General features: G+C 26.8%; 2 protein-coding genes across 11 annotated transcripts in view; one reads left to right on the forward strand and one right to left on the reverse strand.

Annotated features, from left to right (window-relative positions):
* LOC107448198 (CREB-regulated transcription coactivator 1) overlaps nucleotides 1-25,631 on the forward strand; it is a 75,191-nt gene that overhangs the window by 24,083 nt on the left and 25,477 nt on the right. For 4 of the 10 annotated variants that reach the window (XM_043051624.2, XM_043051623.2, XM_043051626.2 and 1 more), the window contains exons 10-11: nucleotides 7,447-7,602; nucleotides 21,053-21,265. In XM_043051624.2, coding sequence (XP_042907558.1) covers nucleotides 7,447-7,602; nucleotides 21,053-21,265 — 369 coding nt within the window. The remainder of the gene's footprint in view (nucleotides 1-7,446; nucleotides 7,603-21,052; nucleotides 21,266-25,631) is intronic. The other 6 variants (XM_043051628.2, XM_071183574.1, XM_043051629.2 and 3 more) reach the window with 2 other exon arrangements.
* LOC107436711 (E3 SUMO-protein ligase ZBED1) lies at nucleotides 13,239-17,546 on the reverse strand. The gene is made up of 2 exons (XM_043051631.2): nucleotides 17,239-17,546; nucleotides 13,239-15,335 (listed from the first exon to the last, which is right to left on the reverse strand). The coding sequence occupies exon 2, from the start codon at nucleotides 15,321-15,323 to the stop codon at nucleotides 13,416-13,418; it is 1,908 nt and encodes a 635-aa protein (XP_042907565.1). The 5' UTR covers nucleotides 15,324-15,335; nucleotides 17,239-17,546; the 3' UTR covers nucleotides 13,239-13,415.

Below are 25,631 nucleotides of genomic sequence, written 5' to 3' on the forward strand. Positions count from 1 at the left end.
ATTAAGTTGTAATGAAATTTTTCAGTTTAAATTTAATGGTAAAAAAATATATTTAATTTCATTCACATTTAATTTAATTAGGAAAAAGTAACATATTTAATGAGTAAATAAATTACTTTCTACTTGTTATTCTATAATATTATAATTTTAATTTTATCCTTCATATCTGTGCATTTTTTGAAGATCTATACATTTTGTGAATCAAGCTTTCAAATTTTTAATAGCTAATGACAAATTTTTTAAGTTAATAATGCTTGACTTGTATTAAGGTTGGAATGAAATTTTTCAGTTGAAATTGAAAGGTAAAAAAATAATTCATTTAATTTCATTCGCATTTAATTTAATTTAAAAAAAATAATATATTTAATGAATAAATAAATTACTTTTTACTTGTTTTTCTATAATATATTATAATTTTAATTTGATCATTTATATCTGCACATTTTTAATTTATTTCACTTTTTCGCTAAGTGTTTTATGTGAAATTGTAGTATAATAAATTGTGAATTTAATAAGAACTTAATCAATGAAAGATAATATTATTGAAATGCCTTGATTGACTTAGTATCTTTAGTAATCTGATATAAAATATTGGTGCTTTTCCATTAGATAAATGAACTTGATAAATTATTGATTGATCAAATTACCTTCAGCCATTTATTATTTATTGTATTATAATTTTTTTAACCTCTGTAGGAAATAGTCAAAGTCACTGCCATCTCAATCTTAGTGAACACTCTCTCACTGTTACTTTTGGTAGTTTTTTTTAAAATTCGATTATTAGTAATTTAGATTTCTCTAATGGTAAAGCACTATTTTTTTCTTTTTGTTTAAATAAATGTTCCATTTCTTTCTTGTGTATAAATTTGAAATTCCTTTTCTATTGCTGATGTGCAGTGGTTTGCTTTTAATGAATGCTTTAATCACTCTCAGCTAGTTTCTCTGTTCTGTCTGAGCATGTACTTATAGTTTACTTTAAACTTATGAACTTAATTTTATTTATGCTGCAAATATAATTTTTTTTTAAAATTCTAGAATGCCTGATTTTTAATATACTTTTATGGTTTTAGACACTGGTGAATTATAAACTTAAATTCTTCATTCATGTAAATTATATAGTACTGTCGTCACTTTAAAAATATTGGTCTGCAAAAGGAAAAAGTTAATTCCATTTGCCAGTTCTACAGGCTATCCTGTAAAATGACCCCTTCAATTCGAATATGGCTTAATTTTTTCCTCACCTCCTTGTTTTTTAGGTACACCTACCCAAACATTTATTACTTATTAATAATTTTATGGCTATATATTTTATTTGGAGTGTGGGAAAATGTAATGTTTAATTATAAGGGATGGCTAGTTTCTTGCACAGTTAAAAAAACCTTGGAAAAACAATTTTTTTTTTGTTTTTACAAAAGAAATATCAAATATTAAAACAGTTTCAAATTGCAATCTAGCTTAAATAATAGTATTAATTTTCAAGCTATTTAATGCATATTTTTATTTAAATAAGCAAAAACTATCTTATAAAATATAAAAATATATAAAATTTATCTTAACCCATTAAACTAACTGCAATTTTATATTGTTTGATTTAAATGAGTATCTATAGTAAAACCTAAATTTATGTTGAACTATGTAGAGAACTGTTAAAAAACATAATAAAATTTTATTTATGCTACAAAATTAACGAGTCACTAAACATATACTGTTCTAAAAAATGCGGATTAGGAATTATCATAAGGATCATAATTAGGAATTGCATATTGTTATTTTAATCATATACTGTGAAATATGAATACTTAAGTAGACCCTTAAGTAATATAATATATAGATTTTTAAATTTCTGTATTAAAAAAAAGTTTTAAAGTTTTTTTAATAGTTGTGAAAAATCTTTTAAATTTTAAGTTCTATATTCTATTCCAGTAGTTTGAATTTAAGCTATTTTTATAATACTTGTAACTAATTATATTAGTCTCTTTTAATTTTTTCCATTTTGTCCAGTTTCTTCCGTTTGTTTCCTGTTTCTATCAATGTCCTGAACATAATAGGTTTTTTCTAGACAAAACACCAACTTTAATAATAATTACATCATACAATAGTTTATTAAGGTTGCAAATGCTCATTAATAGTTAAATCAGTAATTGCACTTGATCTTAATACCAAAAACTTCTGCATTGATCTACAACACCATGGAAGAATTCTAACATTTTCTTCCAGAGCATGCATTAAAATATTTGTATTTAAATGTTGAACTTAATAGCTTTTCAAATTTCAAAAGACTAGACTATTTTATGCTACAAATATTTAGCATATGGTGAAGTAACTATGTTATTATAAGCAGTAGAGTTGCTACCATAGAGTTGTAGTACAAATAGAACAAGCCCGCTGTTATAGTTCCTCATCTCTCATCCCAAATATCAGTCTTTATAGTCACTTACACCCTCTCATTTGGCAATTTCGGTGTAGAAAGAAGGGTGTTGTGTCAAAGTTGATGAAGTCTCTTTTTTGGTAGATTCGGATTTTGTACTTATAAAGGCAATGGAAGAAAGCTGAAAGCTTCAAGAGTATTAAAATTAGCAGGACAGTGAAGTTTTTGATAATTTTTCCACAAGACTTTGCTAAATTGAAAATTATTTAAAAATTCCAATTTTTAAATATGTATAAACTGTATAAAATGAAGAAAATTTTGATTTTCGAATGGCTTTAAAAATGGTAAAGTGTTTCTTTTTTATAAAATATATTATAATTATATTCAGAAGTTTTCAAAATCATTGATAGTTGTTTTGTAACAGTCATTTATAGTAATTTTTTTTATTGATTTTTAGATTTTGAAGTATTTAAAAAAAAAAAAACTCATTTAAATTTCAATCTAACACAGATTTTACAATAGTACCACATCTTGTAAAATCATAGATATCTTTTCAGGTATTAGAAGTTTTTGAAAACATTCTTAAAAAATCCATCAATCTCCTTTAAAAAATCTGCTTCCTTCTTTTTAACTTGCCGATTTTATTTTAACTTTACAATTGCTATAGTAAAGTTACATAACTTTATTACTTCTGATAGTATTCTAGATTTTTGTTTTCCTAATCGCAATTAAAAAGATTTGGCAATTTTAATTGAAATGACCTGATGATATTATTGAAGAACTGATAATTTAGTGTTAAGAATCTTTGAACTATTTATCGAATTGTTTCTTATTAATCCTTCATAAACCCTCTTTTGTATGAGCAAATAGTGTATTGAGAAAACTAACCCAAAGTTAACTACTGAAATTAAAAAAATATATAGCATATGGTGAAAACAAAACTGGTTCTTTCAAAAACATTAGAGAAAAAATATATAATTTTTAATAAACGAAAAGGAAAGAAACAATGTATCCAAAACTTTACCTACAGCATTTTAGCACCTAATTCGAGTTATTATTTTCTTTTAATAATGAATAATGCTATGTAGTCATTGTTTAATGGTATAGTTGTGTTCTTATTTGTTTATATTTGCTTATAAGATAGCTTTGAAAGTATAATTAGGAATTTTAGAATGAATGAACTGGAATAATCAGGATTAATACGATGTTCTAAGGAAAAAAACATTTTTAAAATACATAATAAATAAATAAAACAATTTTAATTCCAACAAGTGATAAATTAACTTACTTGTGAAATGTATGAAGCCCTCCTTTAAGAAATTTTGGGGTGCAAACAAATGTGGTACTGTAACCTACCATATTTAGAGATTTTTGGCTTTAATATTCCAGCATTCATTATCTTCGTTTGCAATAACAAGAAGATATAAAGGTTGAAAATGTTCTCTCTCCATTTGACTAATAGTCACATTGTTTCATTATAAGAACAAAAATTATTGTGATGTACACACTCGTGTATTTCACCTCAATGGTTGTAATGCTAAAACTTTGAATTTGAGTTAAATTGAAACTTCTAATTTATATATTCACAAATATAAAAGAAAGTATGTATTAATTCAAAAAAGAAAAAAATTCTGTAACATAATTAGGTCGGAAAATCATTGAGACCTAAAAATATTTAGTTAACGCAAGCATGAATTGAAAAACACTACGAGGTAAGCGAGATTAAGAAAAAAAACAAAAAACGAGACAATTTTTGGAATGCCGGAGAGTAGATTTTTCGTTGAGCTAAGCTTTTTGTATTTTTAAGGTGTATACTAACTCGCTGTGGGTATTACTTTCTTTAAAGTGTATACGAAACCGTTGCAGGTATTGCTATTTCTCTCTGCTTTGTTGTTGTGTGGTTGATGTTTCAAATATTTTTTTTTTATAAAAAGTGTCTTTTTAGCTTTATTTGTTACAGCTAATATATGTTTTTTAATTGGTGGCATTGGTTTTTAATTAGAATCGGACTTATACTTTACTTTAAAGGAATTGTGTTACATGTATTCTTAATTATGGTTTTCTTGGGACAAGCAAAAAAATGTGACTTACTGGAATTATGTGAAAAGTTGGGGAAAACGATCATTGACAGTTTCTACTATTTCTTTCTGCTTTGTTGTGATTTTGATGTTTCCAATCAATGTTTTTTTATTTATAAAAAGTGTCTCTACAGTGCAGCTTCCTTCATTGCAATATATTCTTGATTTCAATCATTTTTAGTTTATTGAAATAAGTTGACATTAAAAATAGTGTAAAAAAATTAACCAAACACCATTGAACTGAAAAACAACATTAAACTTTTGCTGCCAGGCTAAAATTAGTCTGTAGCTTCTTGTACCATGACGCACTAATTCTGCTACTGGACTCTTAATTATTTACTAAAATACACTTGCTACATTGCAATATCGTTGCATTCCGAATTTTCCAAATTTTCTTGCACTAGTTTAAGACATTTTCGCCCCCCATCTGCTTTTAGCTGACAATGCTGCTTACTTAAGAATAGAAAAAAAAAGAAAGTAGCTAGAATATGTAGAAAATATGTGAAAAATTGCAACTACGAAAATTTTTTTTTAACAAATTTAGGAGCAAGTTTCCAACATTTTTTTTTCTTACCAAAGGTTTTGTTTTAGAACTTATCACTTTTTTAGCAGTTCAAAGAAATTTAACTGTTGAAACAATCATTTTTCCTCATCCAAATGAAATTCCCTGCCATAAAAGTATTGAAAAACTTTTACTGTAGTTTAAAAACAATGATTGATGGAGAACTGGGGTCATATTAAAAAAATATTTTGTTTTCATAAGTTGGCAAAAATAGCGTTGAGGCAAATTTTCATACTGAGAAAAATTTTATGATACGCCACATAAATAATAATATTAATATATTAAAATTGACTAGTAATGTATGTTGTGTATTTGGAACATGTAAGGATCACGATAAAGTGCAGGATTAATCGTATATTATGATCAATTTTTGAATTATTTTAGACAGTTTAAATTGGTTTTAAATTAATTTGATTAATTAAATTAATTTTTCACTAAAATAACACTCCCCCCTTTTTTAAAAAAAATAAAATTCTAGTAGAATTTATTGCTTTATTTTTGCAAAGTATTATTTTTGATGTTTGGGTCTTCAATAAGGAAATTTTTTTTTGTTAGCAGGGATGAGATTTTTCCGCTTTTTAGCGGATTTCCGCTTTTTTCACTTTTTTCTCTTGAATTTCAGTTTTTTAAATCAAAAATTCAGATTTTCTAAAAATTTCACTTTTTTTTATAAGTATTCCGCTTTTTCAGAAAATTCACCGATTTTCAAAGAGAAACAGAAAATTACAGAAACTACATAGCTACCAATCCTTTCTCATTTTTACTTATTTTAGCTATTTTCTCCCCCTTTTCACGCAGCTGATAAAATTTTCCGAATTTTTTACCCGCCCTCCAGATCGATCCGATTTTTGTAGTTCAAACGATGCTGCTTCTGACAAGCCTTTTAGAGGTCCCGAGCCTGGAATCTGCTAATATCTCGATTCTTATTCACACGATTTTAATATCAAACATAGCTTTTCATATTTGTATTTACGCGTTTTAAAAATTCGATATCCCAGTTTGTACTTTCTCATTTTCAAAATCGCATATCTAGTTTCATATTCATGTGATTTCAAAATCCATAATTGTTATTCATATTCACGCAATTTTAAGACCAACTATCGTGATTCTTGTAAGAAGTAAATTTTTTATTTAATTAGTTACTATAAAGGTGACTGTTTTTCTCACGACGATTATTAGTATATGTAAGTTTTACAACATCAGAGAAACTGGAAGGGAATATATTCAAAACTTACATTCTGTGCTTGCAAAGAAGAAAAAATAGGATTTGTCACAAGATGTTTGAAGATGGACTAACGACTAAATATAGCAAACATAAAAGATATAGCAAACAAAAGCAATCACTTAAAAAGGGATTTAATTAAAAAAAAATTTGGGGGGAAAAAGAGTTAATTAACTCATCATCAAAATTTTATTTATAATTGCTGTTATTTATGCTATAAAATGCAAAATTCTTATCAAATAAAAAACAATTATCTAAACAGTTGCTGATTGTCATGTAATTTTTCAAACTAAAATAGCAATTTTTGTATGTTAAGGAGTTACTATATATTTCTACTTCACTGTTATTGATATGTTTCAAAGGGCTCTAGTTAGATTAGACTATAATATGAACATAATGATTCGGTCCATTGTTAAAGTTTTTTTTTCCCATATAATTTAAAAAGTAATATTACTGATATATTTGCTATAAATCACATAACAGTATTTATTAAAAGAAATGAAATATTAATGTATATTCTCAGTAGTTTTAATTTGCTAAACCAGGTAGTTTTTCAAGTAATAATTGTCTCTTATTTGAACTGAGGAAAAATATAATTTCCAGCTTTATTTTTTCAATTGGTAATTTTTATTTTCACTAAATGTTAAGTATCAATGTAATCATTTATATAATAATAGATTAGTACACAATTGTATGTCAACACGTTATTTATTACCTTAAACTGTCTGGAATTTATTATTATAGGGTTGCGCTTGCGTAAAATTTACTATCGTGGAAATTCAGCTTTTTTGCCTTTTTGCTAATCTCATCCCTGTGTTAGTTAACACTTGTAACTGCAATCATGAAATAATTTTAATTCCTCACTTTTATTATAATTATTTATTTATTTTTTGAAATAAGCTCAGCTATAATATCTCAGCCATTGTGAAAATTATTTAGTTTAAAGAAAGCATTATTTCACAGTTATGTTAATTTTGTCAAAATTTACTTGTTTTAGAGGAGAAATATTATGTCACTTATATCCTTTTTGAAAAAATATCAAAACTACTAAGATCGTAGATCAAAGCTACTAGATGTACACAGGTGTAGCTTTTAAGTGTTTAATCACCAGTGTTAATTTCCTTTTCATTTTTTTTGCAAATTTTTAGTTGGTTCTCTGTAGTTGCTTTTCATTCTGTTTCTATCTTTTTTTTTCTGCTTTGATGCAACTCATTAGGGTTTGACTATGGATACCAACGCCCTCTCACTTGAAACTTATCCCCAGCAGACGCCGCAATTTGGAGTGTACCCTCAGCAGCCGTCTCCTCACAACAAAAATTCTCAACCATTTGGCTATGAATCTGCGACACCCACATCTCCTACTTTGCCTCAGGTAGAAATCTGCTGATAAAGACATCTAATTCAAAGAGATTTGAAGTTATAAGAAGCAACATTACAATAAAATGCAATTAAAGATTATTAGGGGCTATCGGATTTATATGAAGGGGAGGCTAATTAATTTGAACAGTAAATGTGAATTTTAAAAATTTAAACAAAAATATCTCATACAGGTTGTCCAGTGAAAAAGTATCCAATTTCAAAATTAAAATTTTAAAAATTTTTTTATTATCTACTATAAATTTTTGAGAATAATTTTAGTGCAGTTGAGAGTGAGTATTGTTTTAATATGAAATTAAAAAATTATATAAAATATTCAACAAAAATGGTTTATAAGTTTTAAAAAGATAAAGGCTGGGGCATATTATTTTATACCAATACCTTTTAAGTTGTGGAAAATTTAAAAATAAATTAGGATGCATTTCTCTTTGAAAATTGAAATATCTCCAAAATAATTTACTATCATAAAGTACTTTTTTGAAAAGTAATTAGAATTTCTTACTAAATTGAATATAAATAATCTAATTTTGAAAAAGCAAAGAAAAATTTTTTTTAAAACTTTTTAAAAATATTATTTTAGCATAGATAGTATAATTACCTATCTTTAGAAGCAGTTCATATATTTTAAGATTTTATAATGTTAATAAATACTATTTGATAACCAATTGTAAAAATATTTTCCGGAGGAAAAACTTTTTTTTTTACACCTTGGTATTACCTTTAATTTTGAAATTGGGTACTCTGTTGCTTAGAACTTCCTTTTACTTTTTATGCTTTACTTTGAAACATATTGCACATCTAGTGGGAAAGGCAAATTTGAAAAATGACAGCCATGCAATTAAAGTGTGAATTTTATTTCCTTTAAGCTAGCTGAATATTGATTACAGTATTAATTCAAAAATAACTGTGACACTAGTTAATAAAAAAGTTTTTATTCAATTTGAAAAGAAAACTTGTACAGTCAACTTGTACTGCGAGCTTTAATTTAACCCGATCCTGAGTTAAATGCGAGAATTTAGGAAAAATGAGTCATTTAATTTTGATAGCTCTATTTTACAGGTATAAATCAGATTTAACTCTAGAATGCCAAGGAAGTTATTTTGACTGCTTTTTAATTTCAATTAGAAAAACAATGACGTATATAATGACACAATTTATTACAATTTTCTGACTTTTTGCACAACATATAATTTTTTATTGTTAATATTTACTAATAACTTGTTATATAATGGTAAATAATATAAAAAATATTAAAAATTACATTTAAACAAATTTCTTTACACATTAGTTATTCTTTCACAATCCAGTTATTAGGACTGCTTTTGGGCAATATAGGTATATACTAAGTTTCAGTCTTTCTAGTGTTGTTAATAAGGAAGTTTTTATAATGTTATGAAAAATAACTTTGTTCAAGTTGTCTTGTCAAAAAAAAGTTTTTTTTGCGTGCAAATTTTCTTTTCTTAAGAAGCATAATCCCCTTTTTTCAGCTTGTTAAAAAAAAATGCTTGTATATAAGCTATAAAGATTTACAATGTGAAGTTTTTCATCTGTATTATCATGAATCAAGGAGTTATAGTACAGCAATGAATGAATTAGAAATAGTATCTTCAATAACTTGAGAATAAATTCTACATCCCATTGCTTTTGTTGCTCACTTATCTGCATGTATTTTCCTATACAAATGTCTTATGCTCTTTATTTTATCGCTACAAAATTTTAATAATGGGTAAATTAAAAGTAGAGGTTCTTTCTATGAAAAATAAAATCTTTTTTTTTTTTTTTTTTTAAAGAAAGAAGACGTGAATGAGGTTTTTATCAGAGGTTTTGTGCTTCACAAAAAGTTACTTTTGTCATTAATAATGTTAGCAAATTGTATTTAATGCCACGATTATCTTTGTATGCCAAACAGTTTTCTGAGACAAGGCATTAGCTTAAATAATAGAACTCAGACATTTTATTTTTATAAATAGAAAACAGGGAAAGTAATTAATTTTAAGTTTATTCTAGTGCATTTTTGTTTATTGTAATTTTTGTTATTGATAATTTCGGCTAACACCATTGTAGAAACACCTTGATTTAATGAACAAAATTTTCTTTCTGGTTGTTATTGTATTTTTAGGTAGTTTTTTCGTAGTACTTTGTTTAAAACAAATCATTAATCGAATTAAACTAGATTTCAATTGAAAATAAGTTATCTACTTAACAGGACTAGTGTTACCCAAATGAATCTTGAAAGTAGGTAGTTGCGTTGATACTTAATTTGTGCATATTCATCTATTTAGATTTTAAAACTGAAATATAAATTGCCAAACTAAACAAACTGAACTGTTATGCTGACTTGTAGATAAAGATAATTATATTTTGAAACATAATTGGAAAGTACATCTTAAACATGATATGTATCTATAGTGAAAAAAGAGTATTTGCAAAATTTATTGTTTCAACTACATGGCTGTCATTTTACGTAAAAGTTTTTTGTGAGGGCTGATTTAGCCTTTTGAAACTTCCAGTCTCTTTTAGCATTTTATGAAGAACATGTTTGATCATTTTATGATAAATCTATTATTTGCTATTCTTTTTGACTTAGTGTATTTTTGTCTGTCGAAATAACTAAAAAAAGTATTTTTAAGTACCAAAATGATATATAAATTCATGCAAATGATTTTAATAGCAATATTTTTAATTATGCTTAAACAAAAGTATTAGTTTTTTTTCTCTTTAAATTCTCTTTTTTTATTATGAATATATTCATCACTTATATTCACAAAATTTAATTTTAGAATTTTCATAAAATAAGTTATATATGCTTTAAAAGAATTTATTATCTTATCTTTTAATATTATCTTTTAAGAATTTTATTAAAATTACTTAATTATGAAATTTGAGAGACAAAATGAGTTACATGTATTACTTCTGAATTATAAAGTGAGTGTTTTTATTATAAAACTTTTTTTAAAAATTTAATTTATTTTTTTATTTTTATAATTTTTTTTTGTCATTCTGAATTTACTTCTAGTCTCTCATATTTCATTCAAGAAAATATTATGTTCTTTAGAAAATATAATAATCAAGAAAATTATTATATTATGTAAATATCCTTATATTTTATTCAAGAAAAAAAATGTTAAATCTATTGAAAATGAATTTAATTTATGTTACAATTCAAAATTTTAAATTGGTGAATATGATAAACATAATGAAAAAATAAAAGTCTGTTTAATGTTAATTGCATTAGGAAAACATTGCAACTTTTACTTTATAGTTATTAATCGGATGTACGATTTTTGTTTTATTTCCCTTTATTCATTAAAAAGAATTCTAGAAATCTCTCCATGTGGGATATTTTATATATTGCAAATAGTTTGCATCAAATTTTTTTCATTTTATAATTTCAATATTTTTTCATGTTATTTTGATGAAGGAGAACCACCTTCATTCTGAACTCGTTTTTCACAGAAGGCATAGCTAACTTTGATTAGCATATTGCAGTACATTGTACTGTTGATAGCCTGCCTGCTATCAGGTCCTCCTGAAAGATAATTCCATGACATTCCCACCAGATATAGAGAAGGACCTTCTTGTTAGCGTTCTTCTTGCAACTGAACCTGCTGATTCCCTGGGTGCTGACCAGCCTCCTTTATGACTTGTATTGCTGTAGTGCACCCATTTTTCATCACAGGTCACAATTCTTTGATCTCTGAGCCGAGCTAGGCAGGCTGCTTTTTTCTTCAGCTGTCAATTCATGAGGCATCCAGCGAATAAACTTAAACATTAGATTTTTATGTTTGAGTGCATTAACGCTTGTTTTTTGGGAAATGTCAAGCTCTAACACAATAGTTTGTGTTGAAACATTTTTGTCTTGATCAACGATTTGCTTTTACTGGTCACAATCAACCTCAAAGGAAGGTCAGAATATCGTTTATCTTCAATGGCAGAACTTCAAACTTTTTTTCTGCGGAAACCTAAACTTTCGCTCATTTTTTTGTGGCAATCAGATGCACAGAGTTTATTTTGTAACTCATAGTACATCTGTAATTTCCATTGTTAACACTTACAAAGTTATTGTGGGTTATGGAAAACTGCAATCTGTAGAATTGCCTTTTATAGATTACTACTGCATGTGCATATATATATAAAATAAAAATGTAAAGAAAACAAGGATATAAAAATAAAAAAGAAAGAAATTTTTTGTTAAAAAATAAAGAAAAAAAAATTCGAAATTTTTTCTTTCTTTAAATTAAAAAAAAAATTACAAATTTATAAAAGTTAGAAAATAAAACAATGAAAAGGTATAATCATGTCATCAGCTCTCAGAATTATAAACACAAAAATAGTATATTTTATCTATTTTTATATTTATGTATTATCTATTTTTACCTTTATGTATATATACATATTAATTTTTTATATTTATGTATATTTTATCTATCTAATAGTTTGTAAATATTACCTTAATATCACCAAAGCAAAATATATCTATACACTAATGATAGGAGCATCAAAGAAAAAAACGATTCAGAATTATAACATGACACAGCAAATATTTAAAGACCGAAATAAGAGCCTGTATAGCAAGAAGTGAAAACAAGCATCATATATTTCTCACATTTAGTAAAAATTTTTTTAAAATATTTCCTTAGCTAAGTTGTTAGATAACGAAGTTAAAGTGTAAATAGAGGGTAGTGTAATATATTTTTAAAGGTCATTCTTAATGCATCAATCTTAAATTCTCTTCCCTTCTTTATTGTCTTTCTATTGTGTCTTTATACATATGTATGTGTGTGTGTGTATAATTAATTAGTATTTAGAAATTTTTTAAAAAGTATAAAAAGCCATTTTACTCGAATAAACATGGTCAAAAGCTGCCAATGAAAATTAGAGCAGATATTAAAACAAATTAGATTATTAAAACGAAAGGATATAAATAATGAAAAATATATAGCTTTGTAATGTATCAGCAGCCAACAATACTACATCCCTTTAAATGAAAAAAGTGCCATGCTTCGTTATAGGATGTGGGATACAACAAAAGCTATAGGCCATGTTGCTCTTGGCTGGACCCTACACCACAATAACAAAGATTTTTTAATTATAAAACCGAATTTTTTTTAATCCATAGTCAGTGCAAAACCAAATTCTGTCCTTGTCCATATTCAGAAATAACAGCCATTCTTCCAAATTATTAGATTGAAGATGTTTTGCATCAATGAATCTAAGTGATGGTTGCGGCTTAGACATTTGGACAGTGTAAAGCTCAAAAAGTGAAACTTAAAATTTAAATTTGGCCAAAAGCTGACAAAATTGGTTGACAAAACTACTTGGTAAACTATTACAAAGAAAGTTTAGTTTTGAAATTTTCCATTTCCAATGTTTTGTTTTAATGTGTAATATACATACTAGGGCTGGGCAATGTCAGAATTTCGATATTGTGGTATATTGTGTGCTTCATATCACGATATTACGATATACCGCGGTAATTAAATTGTTATGTATATTATAAATGCTAAGACTTTTTTGCTATTAAAAATTAATTTGTTTAAAGAGCATCATTTAAAAAAAATGGGGTACTTATCCTATAGTATTAGCTCGCAGCATAATTATCCTACAGAATCAACTAATTATGAAGCATCATTATTTTAAAACAGAAAAATTTTATTAATATAAACATCAATTACTACTATAAACATCAGCACAATTATAAACATCAACACAGTTATAAACATCAACACAATTATAAACATCAACAATTATAAATATCAACACAATTATAAACGTCACAACACTATTTCTCAAAATTTTGCAACACAATTAAACATAATTGGAATTTTTACTTAGAAAGATCTGCATCTCAGCTTTGTCAGGCAATAAAGATGCACGATCTTTAGTAATAACATTGCCTGCTACACTGAATACACTTTCAGATGGTACACTTGTCCCTGGTATTGCAAGGAAGCGCCTCGCAATTAACTGCAATTTCGGAAAAGAGGCATAATGTCTTTTCCACCACATTAATGGGCATTCCGAAATGCTTATTTTCGAAATATTCAAATACTCATTCATCTCCCTCTCAGCTTTTGCTATTGGTGTGCAATCCCTAGCATTTAAGTCCTTTTCTTCATCTGAGTCAAAAAACTTAGCAAGTCCTATTCTTTCTGTTTGAGTACTGGATGAAGAAGGAACACTCATTTGTAGGTCATCTTGCATAGTATATGATTCAGCCATAAGTTCAATTGCTCTACTTTTAACTGCAGACACATTTTCTAGATATTTCACTTTGAATCTCGGATCACATAATGAACAAAGACCCAAAATCAATGCCATTGATGAATCTTTGTATTTAGCCTCCAGAGCCCCCAGAATTTCTTGTTTTATACTCCTACTAACTTCAGAGTCACTGTCATTAACTTGAAGATTTTTTTTAACTTTATTTAACATCGGCAGAACGCAGGAAGCTGTAATATAGTTGCTTCCACTTAAAGATTTCGTCATTTCTTCAAGCAAATTCGTGACACTTACAAAATCTTGAAGAACATTAATGTCAGATCCCTCAAGCATTAAGTGTTTTCTGGAGGGATAATCCAGCAAAACTTTGCAGAGAGGAAGCTGATTGGACAAAAATCGCCTGCAAAGTTTTGTTGTGCTCCACCAACGTGTTGGGCATGCACTCGGCAAGCTTTCAACATTCATACTCAATTGCTCTTGAGCTCTCTGTAAATCTCTTTTCATCTTCCATGAATGAGAAATCGTGTTCTGTAGCTTTTTCAAGCGAGAAATCGCTGTCTTCAAGGAAGACTGTTGTAAAGATTGGTTGACACCAATGTTTATATTGTGGGCAAAGCATGAAATCTGGTTTACCTTCAGATCTCTGATAGCCTTAACAATGTTAGTGCCATTATCAGATGTTATTGAGGGCAATGTTTTAACATCAATATTCCAATCTTTTAAAGTATTACTTAACATTTCAATTAAATTTTCTGATGTATGGTCCTCTATGAAATGTTTGCAGTTCAAACACGCACTTAGAAGTTGCCATTCATTAGAAATAAAATGAGCAGTCACTGCTAGAAAAGGAGTATTGGTTATCGATGTCCAACAGTCAGTAGTGATTGCGATATCACAACTCTGTATGGAAGATATTTCAGCCTTTATCTTTTCAACCGTATCATTATATAATTTCGGGATAGCTACAGTTGAAAAGTGTTTTCTTCCAGGCAGCTTATATTTTGGGTTCAAAACCCTCACCATTTCGATGAACTTCGGATTTTCCACTGTGGCAAACGGCTGCATTGATGTTGCAATAAATTTTGCCACAGCTTCGGTGCAATTTTTAGACGATTTATTGTCCAGCGGTTGAAAATCTAACATAGTTTTTTGCCGCTTTTTCACACTTTCACTTGGGTTCTGCTCAGCATCAACTGGAGCTGAAGGATCATCAACATCAATGGCAGGTATAGTACTTCTTGTCAATTGTTTGCTTGAAGTGTTCAATTCCCTAAATTTTAAAGGATGATGATGCTTTAGATGACTTGTCAGGTTACTTGTACCCCCACTTTTTGATCCAACAGTTTTTGAGCATAATTTACATACAACAATATTTTGGTTTAAAATCCGGCCTTTATCATCAGCTGGTAAACCGAAATAAATCCAGACAGCGCTTTTAGTGTTGGGCTTTGATACTACCTGGCAATATCCTGGACAATCAGTAAGAGCATCCATAACAGAAATATTCTATAAAAGAATAATAATGAAATCAATATAAATTTTTTTTGACAAAAGTTTTCAGTCTTACTTTACAACTCAACAATTAACATAATCCATAATGTGACAAAATCTTTGCTATTATTATTATTATTTTTTTAAATTTTTTATTTAGTTTATAAAACATAATTTTGGGAAAAATAAACAGAAATGAAAAAAAAAGTACATACAATCAAAAATCTTCCAACGCACTATTTTAAAATAAGACTACATATTTTTTATAAGAAATTTAATTCAAGAAAATTTATTCTTTGATTTTTTAAAATTCCACAAAACCGCAATAGAAACTAACAATCTTTCAAATTCCAAAAATTCAAGCATTTTCTAATGCAAGTGTTTTGTTAAAATTTAAATACAAAAATAATATAATTTTATTATAAAAAAAATTGCAGCCTTTACTAGAAATATTTCGCCTTTACTAATAAATATTTCGCCATTATTAAAATTGCAGCCTTTACTAATTATTATATATTAACTAGAAAATATCAACAAAAAAAATTTAGAAAAAATAAAAATCAAATCCCTAGAATCAAAACAATTGTTTTCAAATGTGCCACTTAAAATACTAAAATATTACCTGAATATATTTTTAAAATGAATTTGAAGAATTCGATAAATTTCCACTATTTTCTAAAATTCAACAAAGCCTTAATAATAATTTTTTTTAAAAATTTGCTAAAATTAAAGTAATTTTTTTATTTTAAGCCATTGTAAAAAAAAAGTTAAAATATATTATAAAAATATTGTATTAAATGACAGCATTTTCTAGAATTCTTCATAACATAGATGAAAATGAATAAAGGATTTCAAATCGTTAAAATCAAAGCAATTTTTTCAAAAGACGCTATTTAATATTTAAATTCTAAACTTTTGTCAGCAAGACATTTTTTCTTAAACGTAAAATTTTTTAAACTATAAATTGCCGCAAATCATTGCTAAATTTCAAGCGTTATTTTTAAATGTAGGCTATTTTAAATTTAAGTACAAAAATATTATAATTTTAATACCGTTTCAAATAAAACTGCGGCATTTTCTAAAATTCTTCAAAACATCGATAAAAATAAAAAAAATTTCAATCGCTAAAATCACGGCAGTTTTTTGCCATTTTAAATACTAAAATATTATTTAAATATATTTTTTTTAAATTTAAAACTGCGGAATTCTATAAATTCTCGCAAAACATCGATACATATGCATTTGATTTTCTAAAATTCAAAGAAACTCCAAGTGCAAAGTTTTTTAAAATTGCTAAAATTCAAGCATTATTTTTCAATAAAACTCCGGCATTTTCTTGAATTCTTTAAAATATCGATAAAAATGTAAGAAATTTAAATCGCTAAAATAGAAACGATTTTTTTTTTAAAATGCTATTTCAAATTTAACTACTTAACCATTTCTATCTGAAAAATTTTTTTCAATTCAAATTGTGAAAATTTTTAATTTCCACAAAGCATCAACAGAAATGCATTTTGGGGGAATATTTCCGCATCGTGATCTGTCGCGCCACTTCATTCGAAAAGGGGCGAAATAGATTTTAAGTTTTTCAAATTAAAAAATAAATAAATAATAATAAATGATAAAATAAAATAAACGAAGAGGTTTTGCCCGGGGGTTCAAATTCTTGTTACTTATTATTCAGCCACAGATCACAATACGGAAATCCCCATTTTTTCTAATCGAAAGTATTTTTTCTGTTCAGTAATAAATAAATAAATGAGATAATTTAAATTTAATACAAAACAAATAAAAAAACAATTTTTTAATTAAAATTGCTGAACTTTGAAACATTTCTCAAAACATCTATAGAAAAGAAATTGCATAATTAAATATTTATTTATGCATAAAATATTTATTGAAAATAATAGATACATACCTTGATTATTTTTATTTCCTCTGTATTATTCGTTTTTCACAGGAGATCCAAAAGCAACGTCGACAATCTCGGATATTTTTAAAATCCAGAAGCACGCTATTCTCAAAATGAAACCAAAATCAAATGAAACCAAAATCAGTAACTAAGTATACCATGGAGGGTTGATATAACGCGCGGGTGTTTGAAATCCGATATCGCCAATACCACGGATATGACGCATGCGCTTTAAAGTCAAATGATACCACAATATATTGTAGGAGAAATTTCTAGCTGCCGAGAGGAGGTACCGTAAATATTAAGCCCAAGCCTTTGAGTTCTTCACCCCTAAATCAAGCACGTGCCATACCAATACCTCCTAGATACCATTCCATACCGCCACTTCCTCGCCGCCGGTCGGCCGAAGATATTGGCTAGCGGTGAGTACCGGGAGGTGCAGGCATACCGACGTTCAATAACTCGGTATTGCCGAAGAATATACTTCCGAATATCATTACCGCGGTATCAAAGAAATACCGGTAAATGACGGTATTACGGTATATTGCCCAGGCCTAGTNTACGTTGTGAATTATTGAGATTACTATCAGTGATATATATATATATAGTGAAACCTCTTGCACGCTACCACTCTCTGTTCCACTTTAAAATGGTCGTTAGTGGAGGTTGGTCGTTCTTAGGAGTTACCTCCATTGAATTAAACATGTTATCAAACGTACATGATTCTTTGCAAACAATTTTTAATTTTAATCAGTGTCATTTTCTTGTGTGAAATTGCCACTTGTGTTGGAATCATGAAAACCGAATTGATAAATAAAATTTAGTGTTAGTACAAATGATCCCAACTAATGTAATTAAGTGTAAAGACAAATTTACCAATTATGAATGATAGAACGATTTTAAATAAATTAAAAATAATGTTTTTTGTGTAAGTCTGCCTGCATTTAATCTTATATAAAAAAAAATTAGTTCGCTTCCAAAAATGAGAAAAGCTTTGTTTGTTAGAGATGCTTAGTTTTTTTTCTAAAATAACTTTTTTAAGAGCATCACACAAATATTTTGAGTTCATTTAAATCTACTTATTTGTTTTGTTAATATATTTTGTTTTTTTATTTGATTTTTTCCCCATTTGATGGTCCTAAAGGTTTTCTTTAATAAAAAATCTATGGAAAAAATTTTGTGCTTCCCAAAAGTGATCGTAAATAGAGGAAGTCGCTACATAGATGTGGTCCTTCTTGAAGGTTTCACTGTATATATGTGTGCATACATATACAATTAATCCATAAAAAAAATTGACATACTTTTACATAATCTCATTAATAACAATGGATATCCAACAAATGTAATTAAGTTCTATACAAAATCAATGAGTTAATTGTGTTTTAAAACTAATAAATGAATATATTTTCATTAAATCCTTTGGTTACCTAAATAGATTGTTTTAACTTGTTTAAATCAGATGTGTGCAAATCATGGCTAAAAAAATTTTATATCTAACAAACAGCTTCCTCCAATATTCAATTAATGCTTTTCAATAAATGTTAATAATTTTTATAAAAATCACTGAATTCAGCTGTTGTACTAATAAAATTTTCGACTTTATAAATTATAAACTTTGAGTTATCCAGTATAATTTAACTTGCCCAAATCCTGTTTTCGGGCCAAGGTAACAGACAAATAACTTCAATAAGATTGTACTTTAAAAATATATCCCACTGTCCTCTATTTATGCTTTAATTTCATATTTTGTAATGTGGCTGCTTAGCTACGAAAATAAAATCATTTTTGCAAGATGTTTGTAAATACATGATGATGTCCACTCTCACTTCTCGTTGTGTTTCCTATTTGTGTTTTATTTTGTGTTTTTCTTAAATTTATTGATCTTTGCTTCATAATGTTTTATTTCAGAATCAGCTTCTCTCTTTCATTTTTATTATTATTTATTTTTATTCGTATGTTTTTTTTGTGCTTCTCACAATTTATTGTTATATTTTGCTTTGTTTTTTTTAAATTCAATATTTGAAAATACTATTTTTGCAGATATAGTTGTTTGAGCTGATGACAAGACTATATCTTTTCATCATTTTATTTTCTAACCTTTATTAATTTTTAAAATTTTTTATAAATTTTATAATTTTTTTCTATTTTTTTTTCCTTGTTTTTTTTTAGTATTTTTGTCTTATATTATGCCTTCTATTTACTTGCAACTTGTGCGCAAATGATAAAACTTAATTGCAAATTCTTAATATTTCTTTGTAATTTTTTCTTTATTTTTCATTCTTTGTCTCTTTTTTTGTGTCTATATTTATTAATTTAAAATATATAAAATATAAATTTACTACTCCGCTTACCTTTTCCCTGTCTGTACTTTATGCTAGCTTCAATTTTATTTACCTTAACTGAAATTTTTTTACCCTATTGTTCAGTAATTGCTTATTTTTTTGAAATTTGAGATTTTCCCTTTTATTTTCTCCATTTAGCATTTAAAGAGATTTATGCTATTCCAAATTTAAACTGTAAATTTATAACATTTTAAAGATCTTACACTACACTACATTGCACTATTTCAAATAAAGATCTTCTGAGAAAGACTAAATTTTTGCCCATTCATTAAAATTTTTGAATAGAAGATGCAATAGAACTGGGCATACCCTATGTTTAAAACGAGTAGAGCTGCCAACATTGCACTTACTTGGACTTCCGATAGAAAAGATTAAAAAAGGAGGGCCAAAACTTACTTGGCAACGATACACACACCAAGATCTGTGTAAAGTAAAACCTAGAAAAAAGAGAGGCTTGAGGCCTTATTTACCAGCTGGTGCAAAGAGGATTGATTGATAGTGGTACAAGACCAACTTAATTTATTAATCGAAAAATTAGTGTAATGATTTAGGAAAGAATGGCAGGGGGTCCAAAATAATTTAAAGCTTTCAGTGATTGTTGTATTTTACACAATAATTGTATTTTACCAATAAAAAAGATTTAGAACAAAATTTCAAATTGATGTAGTGTGTATGTATTATTTGTTTTATAACTTATAAATTTTTCTAGCCTAATATTAACCTTCCTCTAAAATTTTACTTAAGGGAATAGCACATTACATTTCTTTACCCAGTTTTAGGGTACTAAAGGGTTAATTGTTACTTACACCTAGGTGGTGCACAATCTATGATACTTAAATGGTATTCCAACCAAATATTAATAATTAAAAAAAACTAAATAACTAGCATAAGAAATTATGAGACTGTTATTGAAATTAATTTTAATAAAAATTTAACTCATAATGAAATTATAACATCGAAATTCCCTAATATAGCTACGAAAAAATTTACTTCTGACCTGTACATTAAATTTTTTTCAGAATTTTTTTTTTTACCTTAACATGCAAGTTTTTATTAAAAGTTAAAGATGTGAGTAGCTTATAACATTTAAAAATAAATGTGCAATTAATTTTATCTGCAAGGAAGTTTAAAAACTGTTATAAATTTAATTTTTGTCTGAAAGAGACCAAGTGTACAAAAATCAAAAGGCTTTTTTAATTCAAAAGTAATATTCTTTGGTCATTTTTAATTTTAATACAAATTGATATTGTTCTTAATTACATTAAGAAATAATTCCAATTATTATTTAAAAAAAATTCATTGTGGTCACCAAAAGCAATTTTTTTATGAGCTCTCCTTTATAAAATTTAGCACCACTGAACTACAGTATCAGTCTTTGAATTTATAGTTGTTTTTACATTTTTATGCAATTACACAATTATGCAATTACTCATTTTTATGCAATTATAAAATTTTTGTCTATCTAATTTCTTCCACAGATGTCCATGGGCTCATATCGAAGTGCCAGTCCTGCAGATCATTCGTGTAGTGCTCCAACATCTCCTGCTTCTCATAGTCTTTCACCTTCTAGTTCACCTGGTCTTGGGTCTAATACAACATTGAGTAATAATTCCTATCCAGATTCTAACTATTATGTCCAGCAACACCAGCAAACAAACGCATTGCAGCATCAACTTGAACAATTCAAGATGGTGGGTGACCTACAACTGTGTGAATGCATCTTCATGGTAACTTCTCTCTACCTCTAAACTATTTGCTTTGCAGTGACTGGAATCAAACAGCTATTTATACTTTCAGTGGAGACAATTAATTGAACAAAAAAAAAGGATCTAGTTTTTATGTTTAAGGCATATTTATTATAATTTTTTTAGTTATTTAATTATTAGTTAACTTATATATTTATTACGTTATTTTTGTGCATTTCTTATTATTTTTATACTAACAGTTCTGTATTCTGGCTGACTCTAAAGGTGAAAAGGAATATTTTTTATTAAAATATCTTAGAAAATGATAAACTGATAAAAATATTCTGTTGTATGGTTTTATTATTTTAAAAGCACTGTTCTACCCCATTTTTTTAAAGCTTAGATGAATTTTATGGTTTCTTAGTTAAATATTAGAATGAATTTATTTATTTAAAAAAAAAAAAATAGCGTTATTGAAATGAGTTCAAAATTTTATGAGATATTAGTGTTAGAAATTTTTATTTTCTTAAGGTAGTCTCTATTCTAAATAAAAAGACAACTGAGTGCTTTTTTTAAATATGTTATGCAAATATCTTCACATTTTTGGGATGGCCATTAAATTAATTAACGACCTATGTTAACTTTTATGATACATTCTCGCCCGAAAAAAACCATAAATATCTCCCAAAAAGACAGAAAAATATGTTATAAATTGTATTAATTTTTAATTTATTAATCTTCAAAAATATATTTCTTTCATAATTTTATGTATCAACAAATCTATTGAAAAATTCATGTTTAAATAAGATGGTAAAGCTTAGTGAATTTTGGAGAAGACTGATGTCTAGCTTATTTAATAAAAGAAATAATTCTTAAAAAATTTTTTTTGTAGTAATCAAATTGCTGATCAATCTAGTAATTTTCAAAATAAGAATAAAAGTATACAAAAGTATTTCTTGTAATATGTGACGTGTTGAAAATAATACCGGCTGTTTAAGAAGTAAGACTAGAAAAGAAAAGAAAGTTTTAAGAACTTTGACAACCAAAAATTTGTCAATTTATCAAATGTCAGGAGAATAAAAAGTTCTGGCTTTGAAATAAACTTTATATAGATGAATTACTGAGTATTTGCGTAAAAATGTAACCTTAAAATATCAGTGCATAAAGAAGGTTTTTTTTTTCCCTGCTTAAAAGTATGCTTTTGTGAGATTATTGTATTTCTTTCAAAGTTTGTTCAAAAACAATTTAATTTAGTACTGACTACATAGTTCTATAATAAAGTAAAGGAATTTTTTAGCTCCCACCAAAGTGGTAGGGACTCTGCGACTGTGTGAGCTTCTTTTGAAAACAGTATAGCTGTCTAAAATTATTTTAATTAACAAATCAATGTTTCTTTCAAGTGTTAATGGTTAATTGGAATGATGATGAATAATTTAAGAAAAATTAAAAATGTGAACATGAGTTGTATCCAAAAAAGTTTTAAACTTTTTCTATGATAAAAAAATCCTGATATGAAATAATCATGCAAATGGTTTAACAAAGAATTAATAACTTTTTAGGACATGATATTACTACATATGATATCAAAATCTCCTTTGTTTTGCAATTTTTCTAAAGTTACTATTTTTGTTCATTTTATTCTTTATAAAATTAAATTAATATAATAATTCCATTTGAATTGTTCGTGAACATAATGAAAATTAAAATAGAATTTTTAAATTAAAATATGAAACCTAGTTAATTTCTTCAGATTTAAGATTTAAACCTTACTAATTTTATGTAGTATGCCATAAAAATTTATATCAACTGATTAGTTATTTTAGAAACATCTACGAAGTTGGTTGTATTAAATCAATAGTTTTATTTTTGTTATATTTTTTTAAAAAAAATTTTAGGTGCAATTCATTATTTTGTTTATTTTTATTTAGAATTTGAATGAAGTATTAGTTCCCTTAATCATTTGATTTTATATTTAATTTTGTCAAGGCTTATTTAGTTGTTCAATATTAAACTTAATCTGTTCTTCCAGGAATATTCTGTTATAATTGAGGAGAAATTTTTAATGTAAAATATTACTTCATAAAAGCCACTGATAATAAATTACTAGCTGTTTGTTGATTCTTCTTGTCACTGTTGATTCTAAACTCTTTCCTTGGTTTTTGAATGTCCCAGCATTGTTTTTGAATGTTTGTTTTTACTAATCTTTGAATGCATGTTTGTTTTTATTGACTAAAATTATTCTTTTCCCTATTTAAACCCACTTGTTTTTCTGATTCTTATTTTATTTTCTACTAATATTTCTTTTGTCTAGCTAACTTTTGACTTTAATCTTAATACTATTTACTTTAAATAGATGTTCTTTTTGTTTATGATTCATGAATGCATATTTTTATTATATGTTTATTATTTTAATTATTTTGTTTTATAGTTTCATTATTAAAATAATATAATGTAACTTAAACAAATGTCAGTGTTTTAGTAATGTTCTGTTGCAGTTTTAAAGATAAATACTTGTAGCTTTAATTTTTTTACAGGTGGGGGAGAAATGAATTTTAATTATACAATTTTATCTCAAAATTTTGTGTTTAAAAATCGCAATTTGTATTCTTTGCATTTACAAGTTTTATCATTTAGCAAATTATTTAGGTATTTTTCTTTTGAAATTAACCCTTAGCAACTAAGTTTACTTTTCCTCACTGTAATATGTTTGGTGTTTCATCAATTAAAAGTTTAACACAAAATGTTTTGTTCCGGTCTTACATTTCGAACTAATTCCTACTTAACAAAGCATGGTTAGCCATATCTTGGTTAAAAAGGAAACTTTGCCTCAACTGTTTAAAATATTTATATCGACTCTCTATTAACTCCATGTACATTTCAATTACATGAGACTTATACAATCCCACTGATCAAAATAATGTTTCTAATTAATCTAATTTTTAATTAAGGTATGCATTGTGCTATGTAGACTAAAGTAAGTGAAAAACACTGTATAAAGTACAGAAATGGACATACTATAGTTTTGGTTCTCTAAGCAAGAACCTTCTTTAATATTTTAAAACCAAATCAATTTGGTATTTAGACACTGAGTAAGAGTCTTATTTCGAGAACCAAAACTGTAGTATGTCCATTTCTGTGCTTTATTGACATTTTTCGTTTTAATCTAAATATGGTTATTATAAAATCTTTATTGAGCCAACATGCTCTATTTATACGGCTCGATTATACTCTCTTCATATTGGATCAGTTTTACACAGAATGTATCACTACCAGACTAACTTCCAGGACACATCATGAGGATTTAGAATTGCATAGGAAGTCATTACAGGAAATGTTATTCTATTCCACTAGTGAGGCTTCCATGTTATCAATTGTTTCAATATTTGAACAGGTATTTTTATTTATCAAACTTATCTTAATTTTATGTTTCCTAATAATCATTGTCGAAAATTGCATTCAAATGGACACCAAAACAGCTGTTTTGTAATTTAATGATTTTGTGAACTTTGCAAATTAATTGCCAAATCATTAAATTGCAATTAAAAATCTAATACCGATCCAATTCAAACACAACTTTTGACAACAATTATTATAAAACATAAAGTTTAGATAAATAAAAATACCCATTCAAAGGCACGTGTAGAAACAATTCATAATAGCAAAGCACCCCTAGCGGTGTATGATGGCATTTCCAGTCATAGAGTTCAATGCTTTATGACAGTCTCTACCTTCCCTGGAAATTAGACGATCTGGCAGTGATACAACACCCTGTTGCTAACTCTGCAATTTCAGAGTTTGTCATGTATGTAATTCAAAATTCTTCGATCATTTGTTAGGTAAAGGAAAACAGGTTCTGTTGCCTTACATGATTTTCACAAGAATTCACATTTTTTGCATGTTATTTTGAGTTTTAATTATTTGTTTTTAGCATGTCTAAAAGAATTTTTCTATCTTTTACAATTTCTATATTGATATTTTTTTAGTAAATGTCATTCTTGCTGTTTTTGCATGCTTGTTATTTTAAGTTTTTCTTGTCAGGACATGGCATTTATTGTTTTTAATTTATTGCTCTAAATAATGAATATGTACATTTGTTTATCTATTGAATTTTCTTAATATCATTTCAATTGGGAATTAATATCTTGCTATTTGTAGGAACAGTTAGAAATTAAGTTCATAGAAAAATTGATGTTAGAAATGATTTTTTGTTTTGAAGATATGTTTAAATTGTGATAAAAAGATTTTTTAACATGTTGAACTAAACATAAATAGTTGTAATGAAATTAAGTAGATACAGTAGAACTCCAGTTATCCGAACTCCAACTATCCGAATCGCCGATTATCCGAATCGCTTTCAGAATTCCTATGGAAA

The sequence above is a fragment of the Parasteatoda tepidariorum genome, chromosome 7, assembly GCF_043381705.1.
Source record: "Parasteatoda tepidariorum isolate YZ-2023 chromosome 7, CAS_Ptep_4.0, whole genome shotgun sequence".
In the NCBI taxonomy this organism is placed as follows: Eukaryota; Metazoa; Arthropoda; class Arachnida; order Araneae; family Theridiidae; genus Parasteatoda; species Parasteatoda tepidariorum.

Excerpts from the sequence above, each read along its gene's own strand:
- LOC107436711 (XM_043051631.2), bottom strand. The coding sequence starts at position 15,323 with ATGGATGCTCTTACTGATTGTCCAGGATATTGCCAGGTAGTATCAAAG.